This window comes from Scleropages formosus, chromosome 5 (assembly GCF_900964775.1).
Source record: "Scleropages formosus chromosome 5, fSclFor1.1, whole genome shotgun sequence".
NCBI classification, from domain to species: domain Eukaryota; kingdom Metazoa; phylum Chordata; class Actinopteri; order Osteoglossiformes; family Osteoglossidae; genus Scleropages; species Scleropages formosus.
In genome coordinates, this window is record NC_041810.1 from 1,411,901 (window position 1) to 1,437,664 (window position 25,764).

The 25,764-nt window shown below is 41.6% G+C and overlaps 1 protein-coding gene across 1 annotated transcript in view; it reads left to right on the plus strand.

The window, feature by feature from the left end:
- Positions 1 to 25,764, plus strand: part of LOC108930430 (uncharacterized) — a gene marked incomplete at its 5' end in the record, with an annotated part of 157,895 nt that overhangs the window by 8,432 nt on the left and 123,699 nt on the right. The window contains 2 exons of the mRNA XM_029251848.1: positions 24,438 to 24,723; positions 24,863 to 25,008. Coding sequence (XP_029107681.1) covers positions 24,438 to 24,723; positions 24,863 to 25,008 — 432 coding nt within the window. The remainder of the gene's footprint in view (positions 1 to 24,437; positions 24,724 to 24,862; positions 25,009 to 25,764) is intronic.

The window sequence follows — 25,764 nt, forward strand, 5'->3', positions numbered from 1 at the left end:
GCAATTCCAGAAACAACCACAAGCACTCTAAAACCAGGTATTTTTGCTTCCTGTTTATTTGTGTACAGTGCAAAAGTAAATTACATGCCTTCTGTTTCCTGCAACAGGAACTTGTTCAGTTCTCTGTGTGTTTGTCTTTCAGTTGGACCCAGTCCACCGTCCCCACTGTCCATCCCTGCTGTGGTCTTCCTGGTACTGGGAGCTCTTCTCTTCCTACTGCTAGTGCTGCTCGCTGGTCAGTTGTACCAGAACAGGGTGCTGAAGAGAGGTACAGAGGAACACCGCTGATCACATGACTTTTCACGCACAAGCAGCATGAATATGGAATATTTTAAATTATTAGGATCTTTTGATAAAATGTAATGACTAATACTGTTTCATATCACTATGTCTTTTTGTCTTTGCCCCACAGCCCTGTACCAGGGGGGTCTCACGCCTCTACATGAGGCCATCTACGAGGAGATAGAATACAACCTGACCAGGGGAGAGACATACAAAGGTCTCAGAAAGGGTGAGAACATCTGACTGTCCTTTTTATATTCGGAAATGAGGAAATAGAGATAGAAGGACAAACAGCTAGAAATATTATGTATCCTAAAGTAAATTATACAACTGGACCTCCTCGTCAGTGCCGCGGATGGGAGACAGGAGGTAGAGTTTTGACCCAAGTGCGGGTGCTTTTATTTCCGTGCCATAACACAGGAGCAAACAGAGACTGAGGTCGGGAACAGGCGAGTGTCTTCCAAGGGGCGAAGCAAAACTCCGTAAACGGGTGAACAAGCCAAGTTCAAAAAGCCAGGAGAATCAGGAACTATAAGCAGGGATTATGGTACTGGGAAACAGAACGCTGAATGCACAAGCCAAGTAGGTGGGCGTTGTAGATTCCGCACCCTTTGCCATGCTAATCGGCAACAGGTGCTGTCGCCGAGCTTGTGGGTGTGGGCGTGACACTCCTGAAGTCCACTGCCATCTTTGTAGTCTTTCCAATGTTGAGCTGCAGGTGGTTCGGTTTGCATCACTCAACAAAATCCTTCTCTAGGCCTCTGTACTCATCCTCCTACCCATCTCTGATACTCCCAACTATTGCTGTATCACCTGAGAACTTCCCTGTGTTTTACCTGAAGTCCAAGCTGTACAGGATGAACAGGGAGGCAACCAGAACTATCCCTTGAGTGGTCGGTGTGCTGCTCTCAGCCATGTCTGATACCCAAGCTGCTGTGTAACTCTCAGCTAGTCCAGAATCCAGGACACCATGGATGTATCAACCTGCAGTGACTAAAGATTCTCCCCCAACTGCCCAGTCTGAGTTGTTTTAAATTCACTGGAGAAGTCAAAAAATATTGTCATGATAGATAATTTACATGCTGCTGTATTATGTACATGATAATGTAAGTACTACACTATTTAAAGGTATATAGAGTACATAAACACTGTATGCATGCTGTCAAGAAGGGATTAAACAGAAAAACTTAAATTCTGAATTATAAACCTGAATATCTGCAGGCAGCAACACTGTAAAAGCACACAGGATTATAGTCTCATATGTACAGTGTTCAAAATGTGAAACTTTGCTGAAAACCACAATTTTCCATCGGTTACTGTTGCATATTTTTAATCTCTGTGTATGAGATGATGCCACCTGCAGATAAAAATCAGTCTCGCAGGTATGAAACTTTCCTCTTGCTGGGCTTCCATCTGGAACCATGTGATCAGAGCTGAAAAACCACACGAGGACCTTGCAGATGCAGTGCTGTAAACCCTCCAGATGAGAGACAGCAGCCAATAGGGAGGAAGAGGATGTTGCTGATAAGAGTGTCAGTTAGCGTTCCTGGGTGTGTGCGTTAGCTGCTCGAACCTCACACATCCTGTCTTCTTTCAGTGTGTGAGGCATCAGCAGAGAGAACTTCATGTATCTTCTCTCTGAGGACAGGACTGAGTGTGTGTCTCCTTCACAGGAAGTGTCCTGTCTGAGGATGTGCCCTCTGGGTATGAAGACGTGGAGGACAGTGAGGGAGACCCCCTCTCAGGTAGGGGGCTTGTGGTCTGTGTACTGTCACTGAGTGTGTGTGTATGTGTGTGCGCTCTGATTAAACTGGGACTGTTGCTGATGCTCAAATGGGTACCATTTGACCATGACTGCTTTGTATATTTGTTGTGTTTTTGCTCCTTATTAATTTGGAATGTTTTCATCATAATAAAAAGACACATGCAATTTTTATTTTCTTATTACTCCTTACGTATATAAGAGTATGTATAGAAAAATGTGAATAAAGTCTGTGTATATCTTGAACATCTCTTCCTTGCAGGGAAAGATGAGAAGCCAGAGGACTATGACGATGCGTTTCCTGTAGAGAAGAGTGCAGGAGGTTTGTCAGGTAGGTTTGTGCTGGGAGCTTCACGTCATCCTAATATGTCAATTCATCGGTATCAGTGAAAGGTGTCCAATAATCCAATAGAGTACGTTCTGTGAACCATAGCAGGCAGTAGAGTGAGAGGAAATGACACTTGAGAAGTGCTTTTAGACACAAGTGGTTCTTCTCTGTTACAGGGAAGCTGTCTACAGAAGACACACCAGAGGACTATGATGATGTTACCATGGGACAGAATCCAGGTAGTTTGTCAAACAAATTAATGTGTTCATTGTGTTGGGAGGGAAATTTGAAATATAAATGTAATTTATGTGTAATTTATGGATTACGTTAAAGATCATTCCAGTCCAGTTTGTTAATTCTTGCTTTAGAATTTCTCTGCGGTCATTAGAAGAGTTTTGAAAAACTGAAGGTTCTTTTATGACAATAAAAGTATTTCACCACAGTATAAATTTGTGATGCCTAAAATCCCTACAGAACCAAGTGACTTCTCTGCTCCAGGTTCCAGACTGATGGGGACAGAAGAAACAGTGGAGGACTATGATGATGTTGTGAGTGTAGAACAGAGTCCACTTGTGTTACCAGGTGTGTTTCTCTTTGTAGACAAATGATGGTGCAGAACATGCTTTTCGTCCACCACCATGTTCTTGTCAACTCTGTCTTTTTAAATCTGGTTTTCTCAGGGTTCTGTACCACTGCTTTATTTTTACTTTGTCTTCAGTACATCCGTAAAGAAAAAAGTACTTATACACCATTATATTTCTGTCACTATTTTATATTCAAAAGTACATTACTGTAACTTGATTTGCACAAAGGTATCAGATCATATTCTGAATTTGAAAATTTCCCACAAAAACAGCCTATTGCAATAAGCAACTTGGTTATGTACCCATTTATGTAGCAGGGTGATTTTTAACGTAGCAGTTGAGGTTAGTACCATGCTGAAGGACACTGTAGCAGGAAATGGGATTGAAACCTAGAACCTGAGAGTCCAACAGCAGTAGTTCTTCACAACATTGTCTGCTTAACAGTGTCATTTTACTTGCACTAGAGATTTAATTTACTGAAAAGATTTTTGAAACTTAATATTGTTGCAGTTCATATTTCTGCTGTTTCAGACTATTAACAGCATAATTTTAATCAATGTGACTTCATTTTTTTTTAATCTGAAACTTAATAGTACTTTTACTTGAGTACTGTGTTTGGCTACTGTGCTCCCCTCTTGTGTGTACAAGGATGTGAGTCATTGTGTCTCCCTGTAGGAGAGAGAGCATTGACCACACTGCCCCCTGGGGAGGGACCCCCTGCTCCTGACCCCACTGACTATGATGATGTAGAGGATGGAGGATCCTCTGCAGTTCTGGAATCAATGTGTGACTGACAGTCCAGTCTGAAGGTCCTTGTGCCCAAAGCTTCAAACCAGCTCATTAAAATTATCCATATAAAGTGGCTGGTAACAAACTTTTACCTTTGTTTTTTATGAGAAGATAGATTCATACTTTAGAATAAAAAGGGCTTTTAAACTTGTTAAAATGTAAATTTGCACTTTAACACTTGACAATATGCATCAAAATTAAAACCAAACTGGACTAATGCTGTGTCCATTTTATTATTGATGTATATGTGTTTGAAGGTATTAAGCAAGAAATTAGTTATTTCTGACTTGATTGTCTTCTTCTTTGTGCTAAACTCACGACATTAATGTTTAGCCTCCTCTACATACCTATAGCACAGCAAGGTCTGGCAGCTCCAAAGAGTGACCAGGCGGGGAATTAATGTGGTCTTTTTATGTATTTTAATCATACTTAAACCAAAATATAACAACAAAATTCTATGAACAAGTGGGAGCCAGCAACACAATAGCAAGCACCCAAAATATGGTACAAATCATTATAGTCAACAACTTACAGCATGAAACTATGTCTTCCTCCCCTCTTCCTTCACCTCCCAGTCTGTGATTTTATTTAGTCCTTTGGATAGTCAGCTGCACCTGGGGCTCGCTGTGCCAATACAAGGCTGCACCCAGGTTCAGCTGTCAGTCTTACAGGTTTGGCATGGCCTAATTCTAGCTTGCCTTATTTACCCTTTGCGACTGTCTACAGTACCTCACCTCTATCTTCATCACGGTGAGGCCACTGTTTATTCTTGTTACTTAAAGGTTACTTAAACCTGCATCTTTGTTCTACTCCGCTTGGGTTCTTGGCCTGTCACATGGAGGTTCTGGGTGATGATGGTTGCCTCCTAGCCTTGTCCTTCCATCATCTCAGTAGGTGCAACTATTATTTTTTTTAATAACAATTATTAAGGTTTAACAATTAGCAATAAAGATAACCAGTAATAATTATTAACAATTGCTTGAAGCCACTGCATGACACATTGAAGCCATAACACTATCCTGTGCATACATCCTGTTTAAGAAAACTTCTGCAGATTCCAGCCATATCTCATGACATACTCTACACAGCTCCCAGTCCAGGTCATGGTAATATCCTACTTGGACAACTGCAACACCCTTCCTTCAGGCCTCTGTCATCAAGCCCCTCCTGCTGATACAAAATGTCATAACAAGACGTGTGATCTACCAGAGATTTCCCATGCATCTCCCGTCCTCGCCTCCGTCCATTGGCCTTCTGTAGCTGCTGGAATCAAGTGCAAGAGTGCTTGAAGCCTGCAACATAGTCAAAATATCTACACCATGATATCTTCAGGATCTGATGACTCCCAACACTGCAGAAACACTGCTACGCTCTGCCACCTCTGGCTGCTTGGTGGTCCTACATTGAAGACGTTGAAAACTGAATGACAGTAGGTTCTGGTTTTTTACTATATTTGGTAGAATGAGCTCCCTCTCTCCCTCAGAACTGCTCTCTCCCTTTTGTTGTAGTGTACTTACTTTTTCAAAATTTTCCTTCTGAAAACTTCTGAAATACCATTTTGCTTTGTGAATGATTGGTTTCATAGTTGAGGCAAGTAAAGAAAGGAGAGCTATAAAAAAAAGTGCAGAGGGAAAGTACAGACATGCCATGGAACTGCCACCTGACTGTGATGGTAATATCTGGTGACATCCAAGAGGTTGTTGCAGTCATATTTCTGCTGTTTCAGACCATTAACAGCATAATTTTAATCAATGTGACTTTTTTTTTTTTTTTTAAAAAATGCTCTATCGTATAATGCTATTTCCTCTATCATATAATGATTCCTTCCTTTTTACTATTCATTATGTGGACCTTATTTATGTCTTTTATTTTTATTCCATTATATTTTTACTTGTATGCCTAACTTTTCTTTTTTTGCAATGAAAACTTCTGAAATACCATTTTGCTTTGTGAATGATTTATTTCATAGTTGAGTCAACTAAAGAAAGGAGAGCTATAAAAAGAGTGCAGTGGGAAAGTACAGACATGGCATGGAACCACCACCTGACAGTAATGGTAATATCTGGTGACATCCAACAGGTTTGTAATAAACCAGTTTATTAAGCTTATTTGTTACCAATCACTGAAATTTCCATGAACCTGGAATTGTCTGAAAAGTTCTTTTTTACAACCTTATCAGCATTCAAGAGGAGTTTTAGGCTCATATTTTAACAACTGAAACTGGACTGAAAACTACACTTGTTTTTTAATTTTTAAACTTATTCAAGAGTCAAAATGTACAATTTTCAAACCCACTTCCCTCAAGATCAAAATGAGCAGGAAAGATACATGGAAATGCTTTGACAGGTGAAACATAGCTTGTACGCAGGCAGCATGTGCCGTATCGCAGTTCCAAGATTACCCAGCTGCTGAGGGACTCCCTGGGAGGAAACTCCCAGACCTTGATGATAACCCGCATTAGCCCGTCCTCCAGCAGCCTCCATGAGACGCTCAGGTCGCTCCAGTTTGCCAACTGCGCTCGGGCCATCCGCAACCAGCCAGTGGTGAACTGGGACAAAGGCATGGAGCAACTGGGAGAACCTGAGCCAGAGGAATGCACTCTGCAGGAACCTGTATGGAACCAAGGAGGTGGCAGCTGGGTCTCCCACAAAGAGTATGAACAAAGCCAAGCTCAGGCTCGAGCTCTTGTGGAAAAAATATCCAAGCAACAGAAGAATCTCAACCACTTCTGTAACTTTATGGAGGATGTCGCCAACCTACTGATGGAGCTCCTTGACTTCTTGGACCCTGCTTTAAGCCCCACCCAAAGCCGAGTACGGGAGCCGCAGGAGACAAACACGATGGAGATGCTGAAGCAGAAGTCCACCCATAAGCCAAGTGTCACACACTGAGATGTGACGGGCATGCTGGAGGCAAAGAATCAGTAAGATGCTGGCAAAAATACCACCGAAGTACTGAATCTTGTTGCTGCTGCCTGTTCACATGCATTTCACTTTGTGCTGTTACAGTTCGTTTTGATCCAGTAGGTCATTTAACATGTGTGTCCCCTCCCCCTCCAGCGGTTCTGAAAATGTGTGTGTGTGTCATTTGACATTTTCTGTTTGAACCAGGTTGGGTGCCGGGAAAGGCCTACCGGTATCTGTTTGCCCTTAACTATTAACATTTCTTTTATTGAAGTATGAGAAGAAAATGCAGTTGGTTGTTACAAGTAAATACATTTATTACACTTTTCAAAAATCACTTCTGTAATTTTTTTGCTTACCATTCAGCTATTTGGCATTTTCTTGTGCTGGGTAGCCTGTATTGCAAACCAGATAGACTCAACCACTCGGGGTATTTCTAGGTGGGAGTCCTTGGGCACGACCAACTTGACAGGGGTGTTTCACTGAGTAATGGGATAAATGTTTTTATATATTGTAAGATAGGGATATTTATAATAGACAAATGTTTTGTATGGCTTGTATGTTTTTGTATTTATACTGGCTGTTATTTTTGGGGAAATGTACTTTGGAATAGTTGTTGAGGCTGTTATGGTGTAGCCAGGAGGGTGGAGTTACTGCTATAAGGCAGGCTTGAGGCTCATATTCTTTTGTGACTTAATGCTTGTTTTTGTATTTGGCTGGGGTTAATGTGTTTTGAGGCGCATCTTTTAAAGTAAAGAAAAATAAACCTTTTTGGTACAACTATTTCAGTTCTCCACTGCTGCCTCCATCTGTCATCCATACCCCACATCACTGTCCTGTAGCTCAGACTAGAACTCAGAAAGTGCCAGGTATCTGTCCTTCTGTGTGTGTGAACTGACAGTCTGTGGGTTGATGATGGGGGGTAATTTTTTATTGCTGGCATTTCTGTTTTTTGTTTTACTGTAATGCCTAGGTAAAAAGGAGAATAAACTGACAATAATAGCGTTCTTGTACTAATCAAACTGTTGGTTCTTTGTTCAAGCCACACTGTTAGTGTAATGATTGGATGATGTCCTGCTTCTATGATGCCCTGGCTGTAAATGAACAGATTCCATCCCAGAAGGAAGCACAGCTGCAGCAGCTGCAGGATCAGGTGGACCGACTGGAGCTGGAGAAACATGTGTATCGCAGGGCTTTGCTGGAGAACAGGGACAGATGTCAGCTGCTGTTTCCAGACTTTAATTTAGTCTTTTTCAGTATCCATTTACTAAATATTCAGTATTTAAAATGTTTTCTGGCAGATTTGTTCCAGTATCTGTGTTCTCCAAAATTACAAGGTAGCATTAGTGTAAAATGTACACATTCATCTTGTTGAAGTTTCACTGAAAAAAAATAGTTTGTTGGGTATACTCAAGTGAATTATGGACATTGGTTCCACATAATTTGTTTGGGTTCACAGTATCCTACACATTCACATGGTTTCAGTATAATAATTTTATGTTAATCAGATGTATTTTAATAAAGTATACATGCTCTAATTTAGTCATCCTAACATAATTCAGTCATGTTGACTTAACATCATTCTTTTATATTCAGATACATGTTTGAATCATGTTTTTATGCAATGTGATCACATCATCTTTACATTATTATCTTTGTTCAGTTTTAATGGTTTACATTGTTACTCAATATGTTCCATTTATTTTTAATAACACAAATAGATTTACATTCAAAGGCTTTATTTCATTAAGTGATCCATCAGTCCTTTAATAGCAATATGAACAATACTCTTAAATGCACTGCAATGTGAAATACAGAGATTAGCTCTTAAGGATCATGCCTATTAAAACTTAGTTTAAATTACATCTCTTTAACAGGTCAATTGTCAAGTTTGACTTAAAAGCAACTTGTATCTGGAAATACGGAAAAAACGTGCTGATGTAGACATACACAACCATTTTACAGCTTGACATGTTAACTATTCCACCATGAAGGCCACAAACATCATAAGAAACATTTTGTTAACAAGACAATAAGCAACACAAGTTACACCTCACATTTCTGCATAAACATTAAACTGCATGTCTCTGTAAACAAACAGAACATAACAGCACTAATAATTTTACTTAATAAAATAACTTTGTCTTCTCAGACTCTTCTATACAACTTGGAACCTCAAAAGTGTAGCACAACTTTGTGGGGAACTTCAGGTTGAGAGCATAAATTAGACCAAACAACATGGTAGTTGCAAAAAGCCACATCCTTCTTGAGGTCCTGAACTTGAAGCACAATCACACCTTCAAAGAAAAGAGAGAAAGAGCAGCGACTAGTCAGGAATAACATGAACAACAATAAATAAATTTAACTATTACTAATAATTTGCATCGCAGTTACATCAACTTGTGTCAGTATTGACAGTGAAGCAAGTGAAGTCATCTAGTTATGGACAGGGTGGGTGTAACTAACTGTGCTCAACGGAAGCTCTTAGTCTCTAGGTCTTGTGCTCATTACTGTACCTGTGTAAGAGATTATGTGGATGTGCGCGCAATTATAAATGAGCTGTTTACCCATATCATGATTACCTACATATTCATAATAAAATGTATAAACCACTTGCTGGTTTGGTAGCGCATACAGGCCAATCAAAAAAAAAAAAAAAGTTTTGTGAAGAGCAGTGGTTTTCAAATATATATATCAAGAGTTTGTGACATTTCCAGAACACCTTAAAACCGCTCTCATAGAATCGCTTTGAATATTTGAACAAATCACGATTCGTACGACGTAATATTTATCTCAACAATATTCCCGCGCTCGCAACGAGGTATCACAGCTAGTAGCTAGCCTAGGCCCGAGATCAGGCGACGACACTCTGCGAAACTATAGGCCTAATCTGCTAACGGTCGACATGATTTTAAAAAGTGTAGTGTTTTAAGAAAACACAATATCTTGTATTTAACGTTAGGTGGACGGCTATTATCAGAATACTATTTTATTGCAATTTTTACGGACTTCTACCGAATTACCAGGTCCCCTTATGTGTCGCTCTGCAGACCAACGGTAGTGCTTTGCAAAGCGCACGCGCGTTCGCTCACTTTGAAGTTGCTCCCGTGCAAACGAAAAAAAAAAAAGAGACGAAAATATGTGAGGAATAAATTTGATATTTCTTGAATACAAGCTAAATATATTATATAAAAAATATATAAATATTTTTTTTTTTCCCCCATAGAAATGAAGCTGTGATAAACCTTAGTGGAAAGACGCATTCGCAAACAGCTCAGACTCGGAACATACTGAAGCCAACATTTTCTGTCTTGTTTTTATCATCTCGAAATGAAGCTTGAAGTTTTCTCCTTTTTTCGAGAAAACAAGACAGAAAAAACACGTATCCCTATGTCATCCGCATAACATTATTAATCATTATTAACTACATTTAATATTAATTACGTGTCATTCATATATATTTCGTAAAGTGACAGAATGTTAAACTATATAAGAAATTACAACTATATAGTATATAATACAATATATTAATAGATATATTTTTTTAATAGAGCCTCCCTTTTTCAGATCAGTTTCAGTAATACACTGATCCAACAAATATTATTCACATAGTCCCACATTCACATAGTGTTGAATGTGCAGATGAAAACGTGAAACCCCGCTCCTAGCAATTCATATCTGTACCTTTTGACACCTGAGATCGCTGCCGTGTGGATATAATCCGATAGGCGACGATGAAGTCGGGATGAAGTTGCTCATGTCATGGTGGCGCTGCAGATTAGCTCGCTTGAATACAGCAATTGTTTTCTGACAAATGAGACACATTGGATTGGTTTGCCACCTAGTCAGTATCTCCGCAAAGGCAAATTCCATTTGCCACGCAGGGTTGAAAACTCTGTTTTAATCGTCAATCTTCCTTTTCTTTGACGCCATCATTGCATTAGTTAATGTACAGTACGTACACACATTTTCACAAGGTTTATGACAGATGAAGAGTCGTGATGATTTGTCGCCGCCCGATCAGGTCATTTTAACTTTCGCGGTTTCAGTAGCCATCGCTTTAAAGGTGCACTACCGTTTTTTTCACACGACTTCCGATTAAATTCATGACCATTAAATATAGGCTAATATTATCTTTATATTTCATATTTTAATATTTAACAATTGACGCAATTTACACAATGTAAAGTGTCAGGAGTATCAACCGCATTTAAATGACGCAAACATAAAGTCACACCGCCTAATATTTGCGCTACTTTTGAGCGCAAATTCTAATAAAAATACATTAATCTTCAGCATGACGCGGGCCACAAAATTAATGCCGCGACGGCCCGCCTGTTGAGTATCCCGGTTGCAGATACACTGTTACTCTGAAATTGGTGAGGTGAATAAATACCCAGCAGGTCAGGAAATAGAAAAGTCAAAAGAAGTACTGTCTTCAGGAGAACAGTCTATGGGTCACTTGTGTATTGTTTAGAAACCAACCAAGAAAATGTCACATCACAAAAAGCTCAAACAACCATGCAGTCGCGGGTCACGGAACACAGGTACAGTATGGCGCCCACTGAAGGGGAACTTAATCTTCTCATTTTGCTGCCATCTGTTGGATTAGAAAAGTTACTACACTTCGTTGGAAAAGGTAATTTTTTTCAATTGAATATAACGGGGGGAGGGGCGCGGTGGCGCAGTGGGTTGGACCGCAGTCCTGCTCTCCGGTGGGTCTGGGGTTCAAGTCCCGCTTGGGGTGCCTTGCGATGGACTGGCGTCCCGTCCTGGGTGTGTCCCCTACCTCTCTCCAGCCTTACGCCTTGTGTTGCCGGGTAGGCTCCGGTTCCCCGTGACCCCGTATGGGACAAGCGGTTCTGAAAATGTGTGTGTGTGTGTGTGTGTGTGTGTGTGTGTGTGTGTGTGTGTGTGTGTGAATATAACTGCAGTACCTATTTGTGGCCACAAGAGGGTGGAAAGTAAACGCGAACCGATGAATTTCGTCAGCGCCATAGTGAGTGTATCTACAGTAGTGTAACGACCCGCGTTACTGTTTAAATGTAAATAGTTGCATTATGGGAAATAATGTTAAATGTGTGTAACCACTGGGGGCACTTTAGGGGAAAATGGTAGGGTGACCGTGTGTCGCATTATGTGAGGGAGTTAGGGAGCGCTAAGGCAGACTGGATGTAAGCGCAGGTCCTGGAGGAAAAGGGGTTCTCGGACCGAGAGCATTATTTCCTTTGTGCTGGTGTTGGAACGCTGTCTCCGCGTCCCTCTTCGCCCCATCCGAACCCACGGCGCTGTGCGCCACAGTAGTTTTCATAGCAGCGTTAATTTCAAGCAGGCTGATGACGAGTAGTTAAACTACCATGTATAGTAACTGCTCTCCCAGTTTTGGTGGTGGTTGTCTGGAGTCTCTCTCAGAAGCAAAGTGCACAGTTCGGTTGGGACACCAGTCAATCGCAGGACAATCTCACTAAAACACATACACACACACAAAGAGCAACTTGGCTTCACCAATTCCCCTGAAACATAAATTCTTTGTAAGACAACTATGAAGACAAGTAACTGGAGTAAACAGCAAGTAACTAACAGTGAATTCATTAAGTAGCAAGACTCTGCACACAGTGACTCAAGTCCATGACATTTTGGAGACTTGGCTGATTGGCAGATGTGTTGCAGATGTACCGAGTCCTAGTTGCGGGGTGCGGTGGCGCAGTGGGTTGGACCACAGTCCTGCTGTCCGGTGGGTCTGGAGTTCGAGTCCCGCGTGGGGTACCTTGCGACGGACTGGCGTCCCGTCCTGGGTGTGTCCCCTCCCCCTCCAGCCTTACGCCCTGAGTTGCCGGGTAGGCTCCGGTTCCCCGTGACCCCGTATGGGACAAGCGGCTCTGAAGGTGTGTGTGTGTGTGTGTGTGTGTGTGTGTGTGTGTGTGTGTGTGTGTGTGTGTGTGTGTGTGTGTGTGTGTGTGTGTGTGTGTGTGTGTGTGTGTGTGTGTGTGTACCGAGTCCCTCCTGTAGAGGGCGCCCTCTGATGGGAACTGCTGTGCACGTGCTGGGGGTGTGTCGGTGGGAGGGAAACCACATGAATAGGAGAACAACACACGACCTCCTCACAGACACTTTCGAACCCAGGCTCAGATCAACAGGCTGGGTGGCAGGAAGTGTCAGAATTACTCACTGTGTCACATTTTGTACATAAATATTGAATTAGTTCTGAACAGCAATACCACCTATAGTTTTAGCTAAAATGAATGTGAAACCTGCTTTGCTATCAGTTTTATTTTTATTCAAATAATTAAAAAGCAAAATATACACCACCCTCAAACATACACAAATACGGTATATATATATATATTCGATTACAGTACGTACCTGAAACTGGACTGCAAATTGTCCGTTATAAATTTGTCAAGTTTTTTTTTTTTTATTTTTCTTTAAGTTAGGTGCTTATATGCTTATGCCTTTTATGCGATTTATAAAAGTGCTGCAATAGGTAAGTTAATTTTGCATTATTGCTCAGTATTAGAAAAATATCTTGTTTTTAACCATATATTTTACCGTTATGAAGAAGCGATGAAATGTCCATTGGGAAAAGTGCTGTGAATTTTGAGATAAATATTGTATTGTCCCCCTCTGGAGCTCCTGCACACAGACTCGAGAGACAGGGTTCTGGAAAAATGCTCTTTATTGAAAATGTACATGTCTTTCAACGGCAGCCCTGACAAGGGTACAGCACACAGTACAAGACTACTTTGTGAACACCTGAGAGTTCCCCCGGTCACTCTGAGCTCCCCAACTCCTTACAATAGTTAGGGGTCACCTGTTCAACCCCCAGAATCCCCCAGTGGCAAACAGAGCATCAGTACCGTGACAATAATCAGAAGGGAACACAGCACTATGTACTAGAATGGACACTAATAGCAACTATTTACATTCATTTACATCATCCCCCCTCTGCTACCACTCTTACACTATTGTAGCTTTCATTGGTTAAGGGCTCATGCAACATATCTCACCGTGAGATCAGAGTTGCAAATGAAAAATAATAATGCTCCAGCTATAAATAACTTTCTTTCCGTTAAACGTGCAACGGGAGCTCAGAAACCACACGAGGGGCCCACAGCTGCAGCGCTGCAAAGGCATCAGGATGAGGACAGATAAACACGCTAATGTGACACGGAGCAAGAGGATGTTCATGATAAGGTGCCACACTAAAGGCTGAACAGAGCTCCGTCACAGAGCTCACCTGTGCTGTAATGTGTAGGAACGGCTGATACTGTAGTGGTGAAAGCTACTGCCTTTGGATCCAGAGGCCATAGGTTTGATCCCCTCCAGTAAAATTACCCAGCTGCATAAATGGGCAAATTATTATAACCTTAACATGGTAAGTCACTTTGGACAAAAACATCATGTAAATGTGTGCTGAGTTCTTCACTGATTTGCATCTCGTCTGGAGTCACATCAGAGGACACTAAGCAGAGACAGGCAGCACACTGATACATGATCAACATAGCTCTGTGCACGTTATATGAAGCATAACGGATTCCTGCTGGTGAGAGGAACACACCATTTTCCTCCTCTCCCATGAAAACCCTCAAATACCACAAGTTTCTGCAACTTCTTACCTGCATATTAAAGTGGAACAGTATGTAATGTTTAGGCAGAAAGTATTATATATTTCAATGGTTTCATATGTCCTGTAAATGATACTTCAGACACATTAAATATGCAGGAAGTAACGTCTAGAATCAATTTCACAATTTATTCATTTTGATTTGATTTATTTTGGGGCAGGGGCACAGTGGCACAGTGGGTTGGACCAGGTCCTGCTCTCCGGTCTGTCTGGGGTTCAAGTCCTGCTTGGGGTGCCTTGCGACGGACTGGCATCCCGTCCTGGGTGTTTTCCCCTCCCCATCCAACCCCTTGCCCTGTGTTGCCAGGTTGGGCTCCGGCTCGGGCTCCAGCTCCCCGCGACCCTGTATGTAACAAATGGTTTCAGATGATCTGGATCTGTGTGTGTATATTTTGATTCAATTTGTCATTTAGACCAGAGGATGATTGAAGTATCCAAAGATACAGCTACAGCTCTCTAACCTCCTCTGTCACTGTTATTACTCCTTCCATTAATATACCGCTTTCTGTTGAGTCTTTTCCTCCTTGTTTGCAGGTGAGATCATCATGAAGAATTTTACCGTGGTCTCGACACTGTTGTTAGAACACACTTTCCCAGCTGAGCTCATTGTAGTGACAGTAAATCTCATTGTTCAGAATCCTATTTAATTTGCTACTTGTCAGTTTTTACAGCTCACTGTCCTCAAACCTGAAATTGTAACCCTCAAACCTGAAATGAACTCGGACCCTCATGGTTCTGCTGTGAACTGGGCCTCTCAAGTAGCTACTGTCATGTCTGGTTCCGGAGGGAAGCGGCGGACCCAAGTGCGGAGCGGTATACGTGGTGTATTCGGGGAAATCCAAGAGAGGGGGCCAAAGAACAGGTGATGGGTCTTAGAGGTGCAAACGTCGTTACAGGGAGAATCCAAAAGGCGAGGTCGGTACACAGGCAAGAGGTCGATGATCATAAGAGGTACAGGATCGTGGGAACAAGGGACGGGATTGGGGAAGGGGTCAGGGAACAAGAACTAGAGCTAGACCTAGAGGGTCGCAAGCAACAAGGCTGAACAAGGTTCCGCATCAGCTGCTGGTCTGACGCAGCCTTTTATGCCCCAGTCTGCGCTGCGTCCCAGGTGTTCCGTGTCGGCTCGAAGGTTAGGGCGTGGCAGCTACTTTGTTCTTCAGAGAGTCACACTCTATGGTATTACTCAATAAATAAGAATAAACTTGTATTTTTCACAAAAAGGATAAATATATTTCCTTTTCTTATTCTGGTTAAAATTGGTGTGGCAACAGACTGAGCAGGGACGACAATACTTCACTCTACTGCTATTTCACTTCAGTAAGTAAAATATCATTTATAGTCAGCAACATGGATCAACATTAATCAAGTGCAGGGTAAATTAAACTGGAAAATGTAGACAAGTTTAAGTTATTTGTAAGGTCTGATGAGCATCTCCTTTCTATATGTTTCAACAGGGACTTGAGACACAGCTCAGTGCTGCCACCTACTGTAGGTTAAAGGTCAACAACATGAGCACATGGAAACAGGGCTGATAAAAAGAAGTATCAATACAGCTGTGGTTCTGACTGCTCTCTGTATTGGTTCCTGGCACATGGGAGGATGACCACACCGCCCAGTTCCTTAACTGTCAGCTCTGAATGCAAGGTGCGAGTATTATACTTCCCCAGTGTACAAAGGACATCTGTGGGAGAAAGACGATGAACTGGACTTTCGGACCAAGTGGGGCTGTGAGACTTGGTTTATGGCTTATGATTTGTGTCGGAGACTTTTTTTATACATTTGTTGGTATGTTTTTGTTTCTGTCAGTAGCAGTTTTGCTTTTAATTTTAAAAAAATCTCCATAAATTCTCCTGTTGCTGTGTCAAACCTGGTCACTCCTCAGGTCGGAGACACATCAGTGTGTCAACGTGTTCATTTTGACAGTGTAGTATTTTTCCACCACTGTAGTTCTTCTTCGTTTAATGTCCTTTACTGAAGAGCTCACACTGTAACTATGTAAGACTGTAGGTCTTTCTGAGTGGTTTACAGTGGTTTACAGTGTAAGGTGGAGTCAAGACAGACTTCGGCGCTACAGTATCTGTATATATGGAGGAAACACACAGAGATTCCTCTGATTGGTGTTTCCACACTTTTCATGTGTTCCTGTACTCCTCTGATAAGGCAATGCTGAGTGTGATTGGTGGCTGGGGGCGTGTTCTCCATGGGGGTCCAGGATGGTACAAAGGCACTCGCTCGCCCTGAGAGCTCACAGCTCAAGGTTGGGTTCTGAACTTTGCTCTGAGGACAGTTGGTTTGTGCTCATGGAGATGGAGAGCTGTCTGTTCATCCTCATGTTCTCATCCCTGCTCCTGTCCACCACAGCCGGTAAGTACCGTGTTTTACTTCTGCTCCAGGGCTCCTCTCATAGGTCAGAGCTCAGTGGGTCAGGGGATGACATTCTGAAAAGTCACCAGTTTGTGGAGACTGTCTAAACAGTTAATATGAAATACAACTTTCAGCAACACTGATGACAAGTGACTGTGTGAATTTTACATGTGTGTTTATGTTACATGGGGGGTGCAGTGGCACAGTGGGTTGGACCGGGTCCTGCTCTCCGGTGGGTCTGGGGTTCGAGTCGCGCTTGGGGTGCCTTGCGACGGACTGGCGTCCCGTCCTGGGTGTGTCCCCTCCCCCTCCAGCCTTACGCCCTGAGTTGCCGGGTTAGGCTCCGGTTCCCCGCGACCCCGTATGGGACGAGCGGTTCAGAAAATGTGTGTGTTTGTGTGTGTTTATGTTACTGCCTGGGAGTAAAACACTGGTAGGAAGTAATTGAGTGACACTGCAAAGTTGTAACTATAACACCTGCAGTTTAACAGTTTGTGACTCTAAACTATCCTGTAAAGTGTGTTTCAGTGTGTGAGACTCCCGTTATTGGTGCTGGATCACAGAACCCTGTGTGGATAAGCAATTTTTGACAGTGGGTGGGTGGCTGGATGGAGAGGATACAGTGCAGTTCAGTTTTTATCTCATTTTAAAGTTTGATACTGTGCAGCACAGTGGTGTAACAAGTAGTACTGCTACCTCGCAACACCTGGGTTTTTCTGGGTGGAGGTTCAAATCCAGCTAAATGTTTGTGGTTATTCTGCGATGGACTGGTGTCCCATGCAGGGTGTTCTCCTGCCCCATCCTTATACGCAGTGATTCCGGAAAGGTTCTGGTGTTCTGTGACCCTCACCAGGACAAGTAGTTAACGATTATTGATGGTTCAGAGTTGATACTATGGTTCTGCTGTTTATTTCTGTTTTTATTTATCTACATTTTGATGTATGTGTTTGTTTTTACATCATTGGTTACATCTAGTTACTTCTTGTAATTGGGGAAAAATGTGTTAGATGTGTTCATTCTGAGAATGTTTCTCTCTCTTGATAAACCCTATTTATATTTAATGAACAAACTCTTTATGTGTGCAGTAGTGTAAACAGGTAATGTGACAATTAAGGACATGAACTTGTTACTTGGAAGGTTGCTGGTTCAACCCTCACATTCCCCTGCTGCTGTAGAACTAATTCAACAAAATACTGTAGTTCATATGTACATAGGTCAAATATTGTCTGCTTTAGATAAAAGCTAAGCAATGACGTAACAAATTTTTATTTTCAAATCACACATATTATCTTTAGTTTATTCGTCATCATTATCCCCGTATGGGACAAGCGGTTCTGAAAATGTGTGTGTGTGTATTATTATTATTATTATTATTATTATTATTATTATTATTATTATTACCTGCTTGTTCAGGTCAGGTCTGCAGTAGTCTAGAGCCAAAAACAGACGCATAACGTGTAGATAGCATGTTAGTTTCCCGCAGGGCATGTAATGGAAATAAATTAATTGTTGTCATTCATTATTACCATAGTATGAATTCCATGAAGTTGTGCAATATAAAATCAGAAACCAGACAAAATAATTTAAATATATGAATCATGTAATGCAGATCAATATATAGAAAAAATAAGACAGAGAATTTCTGAAATTTAAAGTTTCGATGAACGCCAAAAATGTTGACTTTATGTCTTTATTCATTTCGCTGACACTTTTCTACAAAGCAGCTTCCAGTGTTAAGGTACTTGCTATTACTTTCAAATTCATAGAGGTGAGTAATTTTACTGGTGTAATTTAGGGTAAATATGTTGCTCAATGGGACTATAGTTGGAGGAGGGAATCAAACCTGCAACTTTTGGATCCAAAGGCAACCACTATGCTGCCAGTTGTTCTTCTAGTTTGGTAACAAGAACAAAATTATAGCATGTAATTATTGTGAATAATTTTTTTAAAGATTGAAACATGGGAAGAATAATAAATCTGACAAGCCGTTTTCATTGACTTTTCAGTATTCACAAAATTATTGTGCAAAGTTATATCTGTCTATGTGTTTTCACAACATTTGAATGATCTATTTATACTGACAAAGACTACATTTTAAAAAAATTAAATACAAAATTGAACTTGTAGAACACATGTATCATTTAGTCCTATTTTGTGTTTGCCATGTACCAGTATCATCAATTAGTTCTAAACAATGTGAAAATCTTTAGGCTCAGTTAAAAGAAAATTATTTTCTGGCTTCTTCAATAAATATGTACTTCATATATACACACACACACACACACACACATTTTCAGAACCGCTTGTCCCTTACGGGGTCACGGGGAACCGGAGCCTACCCGGCAACACAGGGCGTAAGGCCGGAGAGGGAAGGGGACACACCCAGGACGGGACGCCAGTCCGCCGCAAGGCACCCCAAGCAGGACTTGAACCCCAGACTCACCGGAGAGCAGGACTGCGGTCCAACCCACTGCGCCACCGCACCCCCTGTACTTCATATAATAATATGTAATATGTCTATGTATATATAGTATATTAATATGTATTGCATACAATATTTTTCATCTTAATCAGGGTTATTCTTACTGATTTTTTTGACAATTGATTTGTAAATGAAAATGACATGGGGGGTGCGGTGGCGCAGTGGGTTGGACCGGGTCCTGCTCTCGGGTGGGTCTGGGGTTCAAGTCCCGCTTGGGGTGCCTTGCGACGGACTGGCGTCCTGTCCTGGGTGTGTTCCCTCCCCCTCCGGCCTTATGCCCTGTGTTACTGGGTAGGCTCCGGTTCCCTGCAACCCTGTATGGGACAAGCGGGTCTGAGAGTGTGTGTGAAAATGACATATTTTGTTTTCAAGTCCTCATTTTCATATTTACATTGAAATTCATTCACTGAATTCCATGACAAGAAGTATTACATGTATATTTAAATGTGTACATCAGAATTTTATGTTTTCGGTTATAAAACTGTGACTTGCTGCACACTGGAATTTTCAGGTAAAACTCATCATGAGAAATGGCAGTAAAGGGCCAGCAGGTATAAAAATTTCACTGATCTCTCATGTGTTTCTTTCACACACTGTTACATCTGTTACATTTAACTGTGTGTTTCAAATCTCTTTGTATCTCTGATCAAATACAACTTTTTGGAAACTCAGTTGTAGCACAAGCTGAAACATGTAAAAGACTCCACTGGAGTCTCTGTTTCTGTGTCTCTTCTTCCAGACAGTGATGTGAGGCTCGTGAACGGAAACAGTCCTTGTGAGGGAAGAGTGGAGGTTTTTCATCAAGGACAGTGGGGAACTGTGTGTGATGATTACTGGGATATGAAGGATGCGGCAGTGGTGTGTAGACAGATGTTCTGTGGAGACGCTGTAGCAGCACTGGGAAACGGTCACTTTGGAGAAGGAGAAGGGCAGATCTGGGGGGATCTGGGATGTAGTGGGTCAGAATCTACACTGAAGGAGTGTGGACAACCAAGGGTTACTTCTGGCTGCAAACATTATGAAGACGCTGGAGTCATCTGCTCAGGTAGGAGACTTTTCCTCTGTCTTGTTGAAGTTTATTCTTGTTCCGTTCATTTCTCCTGTCCGTTCTAATTTGTTGTGATAATTAATCTATTTCATGAATTTCTGAATTCTCATGAGGACGATAAAGTTAGTTTTACATCAGTGACGAAGAGGATTTACAGTCAGTGTTTCTGTTCCATTGTAATTTGACAATTATAGTATAATTATATTACTTACTTGCCACTTTTCTTTTCCACAGTTTTCTGCCAGTAAAACTGTCGGTGTGTAAATCATGTCTCTGCTTTGTGTTCTCAATAATTTATCGATTATTGGTCAATAACTCGCTCGCTAATCGTCGCTCCGTTGTTTCGATTTGTCGGCGTTTTCCTACAACTTAGTAGGTGTTCAAGTTAAATTAATTAATGTAATACTGTGTGTTATGTGTGTATCTTCTATGTCGATTTTGTGTTTCTGCTCAGTGTTGGGTGCAATGTTAGTTTCACCAGTTGTTCTGGCTATTTTCACTCTTTTCTCTTGAATAAATAAAATTGGACGAATTGTTACTGGGACGAGTTTAGCGGCCTCTCAAAGTGTACATGGAACATATTAATTTTTAATATCAGCCCCCAGCAGTGTTTGAATACAGTGTGTGTGTGTTTGTTAGGTTCAAGTGCAGGTTCCTCTACTGACTGAGCTCTTCATGTTCAGCTACTCGCTCAGTGTGATGAGAACAGGGATCTTTCAATGTCTCCACTTTTCTTTAACACACAGAAAGATCCCTGTTTCCTATTAGATTCCAGTGTTTCCATACATTCATAACTGTCTCTTTATGTACAGGAAGGCGTTCATATTTGGAACAGAACCAGTGATGGTTTTGCTTTCCATATATCTGCTGTTTTTCTTCTCAGGTTTAGCTGTACGCCTGACAGGGGGACCTCACCCGTGTTCTGGGAGACTAGAATTCCATCATAACGGATCGTGGTACACAGTGTGTGACCCCAACTTTGACCTCCAGGACGCAAAGGTTGTGTGTCGACAGCTGGGCTGTGGGACACCTGTACAGGTGCAGGGAGCAGCAGTTTTTGGTAAAGGGGACGGCCAGGTGAGGAAGAACAAGGTTGAGTGCGGTGATGAACGTGACTTTGGTCAGTGTTTGCGATCATCCACAAAGGAGACAAAGTGCACTCATGACACTGACGTGGGACTGGAATGTTTTTGTAAGTGTCTTTTTCAAGTGTCTTTGAAGTGAAAGTGACAACTTCACATTTTTTTACTTCCCAGTATAAACAGTAAAAGGAGGTAATGGTGTAAGATTAAATAGAAAATGTTTATGAATATTAACAGTTATTCTGAAATATGTATCTTCTAAGAGTAATCAGTAATATGATGTCCTGGAATATTTGTGTTACTTGTCAGCTTCTAGAAAGTGTGTTGTCTTTTGATATTTCTTGTATTTTAATTTTCTCTAATCCCACTGCACTTCATCCAGGGTACACAAACTCCAGCCTGGTGGACGGTCCAGACCGCTGCTCCGGCAGAGTGCAGTTACAATACCTCACTGAGTGGGGCACAGTGTGTGATGCATCCTGGGATCTGAGAGCAGCCAATGTCCTCTGTCAGCAGCTGGGCTGTGGCAGCGCTGTGGCAGTGCCAGGACAGGCCTGGTTTGGAGAGGGCAGGGGTCGCATCTGGGCTGATGTGTTTGAGTGTCAGGGGAAGGAGACACACCTGTCCCGGTGTGCCGTTTCTTCATGGAACCGAGCTCCATGCTCTCATGAACATGATGCAGGAGTCATCTGTAATGGTGAGGAGTGCTGTGGTCATCATTGTACTGTTGGAGAGCAGTCACAGTCACATTTGTATATAGAAAAAATGTTCTGTAGATCAGCTTTGTTGACTGTAAAATTCATAAAAAGAAATATACTATACACAGAATGAATTGCTGTTACTGTAAGATACTCTATAAGAGATGCTGATGCTTCTGCAGGATCATCTCTCTCCAGCCTCAATGGGACGGTCCGACTGTCTGGAGAGAGTGGCTGTGAGGGTCAATTGGAGGTTCACTACCAGCACACCTGGAGCAGAGTTCTTCTGGACTCCTGGAGCATCAGGGAGACTTCCGTGGTCTGCAGACAGCTGGGCTGTGGTTCTGCAGTGAGGATCTACAGCTCCTCCATGTCTGGAACAAGGGACACTGATGTGTGTCTTACAGGGTATCAGTGCTCTGGGACTGAGTCTCACCTGGTCAACTGCAGTGCTCCACACACACTCAAGTGCAGTTCCAGTCCATGTGTGTCCATATTGTGTTCCAGTAAGTACTAATCACTTATTATACAGTACATTCATAAATAATGTTGTTTGGATATGAATTGATTATACTGGATATTTTATTTTAAGTCTGTTTTACAAAAACATGGAACCTCCTTCCCTGTGTACCTTCTCCCAGAACACAGGTCCCTGAGGCTGGTGGGTGATGAGGGTGGCTGTGCAGGGAGGCTGGAGGTGTTCCAACAGAGCTCCTGGTGGACAGTGTGTGATGACTCCTGGGACCTGAATTATGCTCAGGTGGTGTGCAGACAGCTCCAGTGTGGGACGGCTCTCCGCTCCACCTCTTTTGGTCCAGGAACTGAATCCATCTGGCCGGGTGAAGTGCGCTGTGTTGGGAACGAGTCGTCCCTGTGGGACTGTCTGACTGTACAGCAGGGACAACATGACTGCGTTCACAAGGAGGATGTGGGAGTGATTTGTTCAGGTTGGTACAGTATTTAGCTGTGTCTTATACTTGCACTTTTAAATGAATCCTTTTAGTAAAATGTTGATGAAACTTCCATTCTCACCTTCACTGTAAATATTCGAACATGCACTGGCTTTTTATATAACAATCTTTTCACTTACAAATTTTCAAACATTGATAGCAGAAATGAGTTGTAACTCTTAAACTCTGTAAAATATTTCATTACTTGTTCTCAAGTTGTAGTAAAGGAGCTGTATAATTTGTTTTCAAGCTAGTGCTTTCTACCATCAAATACTGATGTTCTAAGTGAAGCATTGCCAACCTATGTTGCCCGACTGACTAATGCAAGTTCAGGCAATCTGACAAAATGCTGTACAGTTTTACCATCCTTGGGATTTTGATCATGAGCGCTGACTTGCATTTTCTTTTGTTTACTGCGACAGTGTTACCTGATTGTTGTGTTTTCTTATGGGACAGTCAGAAGTGTAGCAGTCAGGGCTAATGACTTAAATGCTGGTCCTCTCGCAGCTGTATTGCCTTGGATAAAGGCCTGTATCTCCATCTTGAATGTGAAAGGGTGAAATTAAATTGCTAAACATACTGCTTTGCACTGGGTATTATGAGTACAAAATAAAATGTGGTTTTAATGGTCATGCTATCTTTTCTGCCGAACCACTTTTCATTCTCAGATTGATGACATATTTTGTGTACTTATTAATTTCAAGTTTTGTTCACTTCCTTGCAGAGTACAAAGAGATGAGACTGGCTGAAGGCTGTTCTGGGCAGTTGGAGGTTTACTATAAAGGCACCTGGGGAAATGTGTGTTTCAATCAAATAGACACCTACACAACGAGTCTAATATGTCAACAACTCAACTGCGGAACGAGTGGAACTGTTTCTAATACACGATCTCGACTGAAAGGAGCTCCAAACTGGCTGGATAATTTCAAATGTCGCCCGCATGACTCCACACTGTGGCAGTGTCCATCTGCTTACTGGGGGGAGAAGAAATGTGGCGAGGATGAAGTTGCCACTATTACTTGTAAACGTATGAGCACATAAAATATTTACATTGTAATATTTATTTTTATAATTGTTCTGTTAAAATTTTTCATGAGAAATGCCACAGTAGAAAAACAGAACTGATTTCAACGCTAAGATGTGATCACTTTAAAGGCCAACACTCTTTGCACATCTAGGAATGTGACATGGTGACAAAACAAGACATTTGACAAAACAGGAGTTATCAGCATGGCTACTGTACCAGGTGCCATATTAATTGTCAAATGAGTTTTCCACGTATATTTGAAGACTGTTTGTAATGTAAGATGGAGATTTTTTTGTGAAACCTACTTAGTGTAGAAAACATCGGATGGTAGTTTAATAGATACAGAGATGGAAGGTTTCAGGTTCAAGAGTAACTGCCTGTACCTGCTGCAGTACTTGTACTTTTAGAAAATACTCATTTATATGAGTTTGTGTGGTATTGTGAGTCCTTTGATCTAAACGAATACCCGTATAATTTACCCACTGATTTTCTTCACATCCTCTCTCTCCAGAAGAAAATTTGGCTTTGAAGGGAACAGCAACTCAGTCATCCCAGTACAACGCTGCTGGTGCTGCTGGCAAAGCTATTGATGGGAAGAGAAATGCAAAATTCTCTTATCATTCTTGCACTCACACCGAGCGGGACTCCAAACCGTGGTGGAAAGTGGACCTGCACAATGTGTACGCTGTGACCTCAGTGACCATCACCAACAGAGGGGATTGTTGTGCTGAGAGAATCAGTGGGGCAGAGATTCGTATTGGAAACTCCCTGGATGACAATGGCAACCAGAACCCCTTGTATGTAGTGTTACCAGTTTTAATGGCATGGATTTAGAAACATTTTAATCATTAAATATGTTTAATATGTATGATATTTCAAAATTCAAAATACTTAGAATGTAACAACTTATCCAGTGTATGATGAATGTCGTTTCAGATGTGCGGTGATCACTTCAATCCCAGCAGGGAACTCTAGGACTTTTCAGTGTAATGGGATGACGGGTCGGTATGTCAACGTGGTCCTCCCAAGACCTGACTTCTTGACTCTTTGTGAAGTTGAAGTTAATGGATACCTTAGTACTGGTTGGTATCACTGGCAAAGGTATTGCTGCCACAGTAATTATTATATTGGCTACACCACAGTTAGAAAAATGTTTGTTTTATTAGGGGACACAACTTTTGAGGTAAAAATTTCTTAAAATTCACATGGAAAGTTTTATTTCTGAGCAAAAACTGAACGGGAAAATCTTTTTCTCTCATTTAGACAGTTGATTACATTAATTTCTCTCTTGAATAACAGCAGTATTTTCATAGCACTAAGGTTCAATAAGTCTGACAGTAAAGCTTTATGTTTATGTTTATGTTCTACCACAAAACTTCATCAGTCATTCTTGTCCAGTCTACAGTGGCCTAACCTGGTCAGCCCACTGAGCAGGTGTGGAGAAACTCTGGAGTGATTTTTTTTCCCTCTGAGTCATAACCCAGGAGACACTTATTAGTCCAATTTCCAATTTAAGGAAAATAATTATTTGAGACTCATTTAAAAATTCATAAATACATGTGACAGTCAGTAGTTTACAAGAGAAGGTGATGGGTTTGGCAGATCTAACAAGGCTTTCCAGTTGCTCTAAAATAGTCATGTACTATGTTGTACTATGTTCAGTTCAAAAAGTATTTCATGTTGTGCTGCTGTATCTCAGCACAGGGAAGATGATCTGTGATGTTCACTGAGCTCTTTTACCTTCACATGTGTTCTCTGCCTGCTGCTCTATGGTTAATCACAGTCTTTATTTACCTCCATAGGCCAACTCTCCCTGAGACTGAAGGGGGGAAACAGAA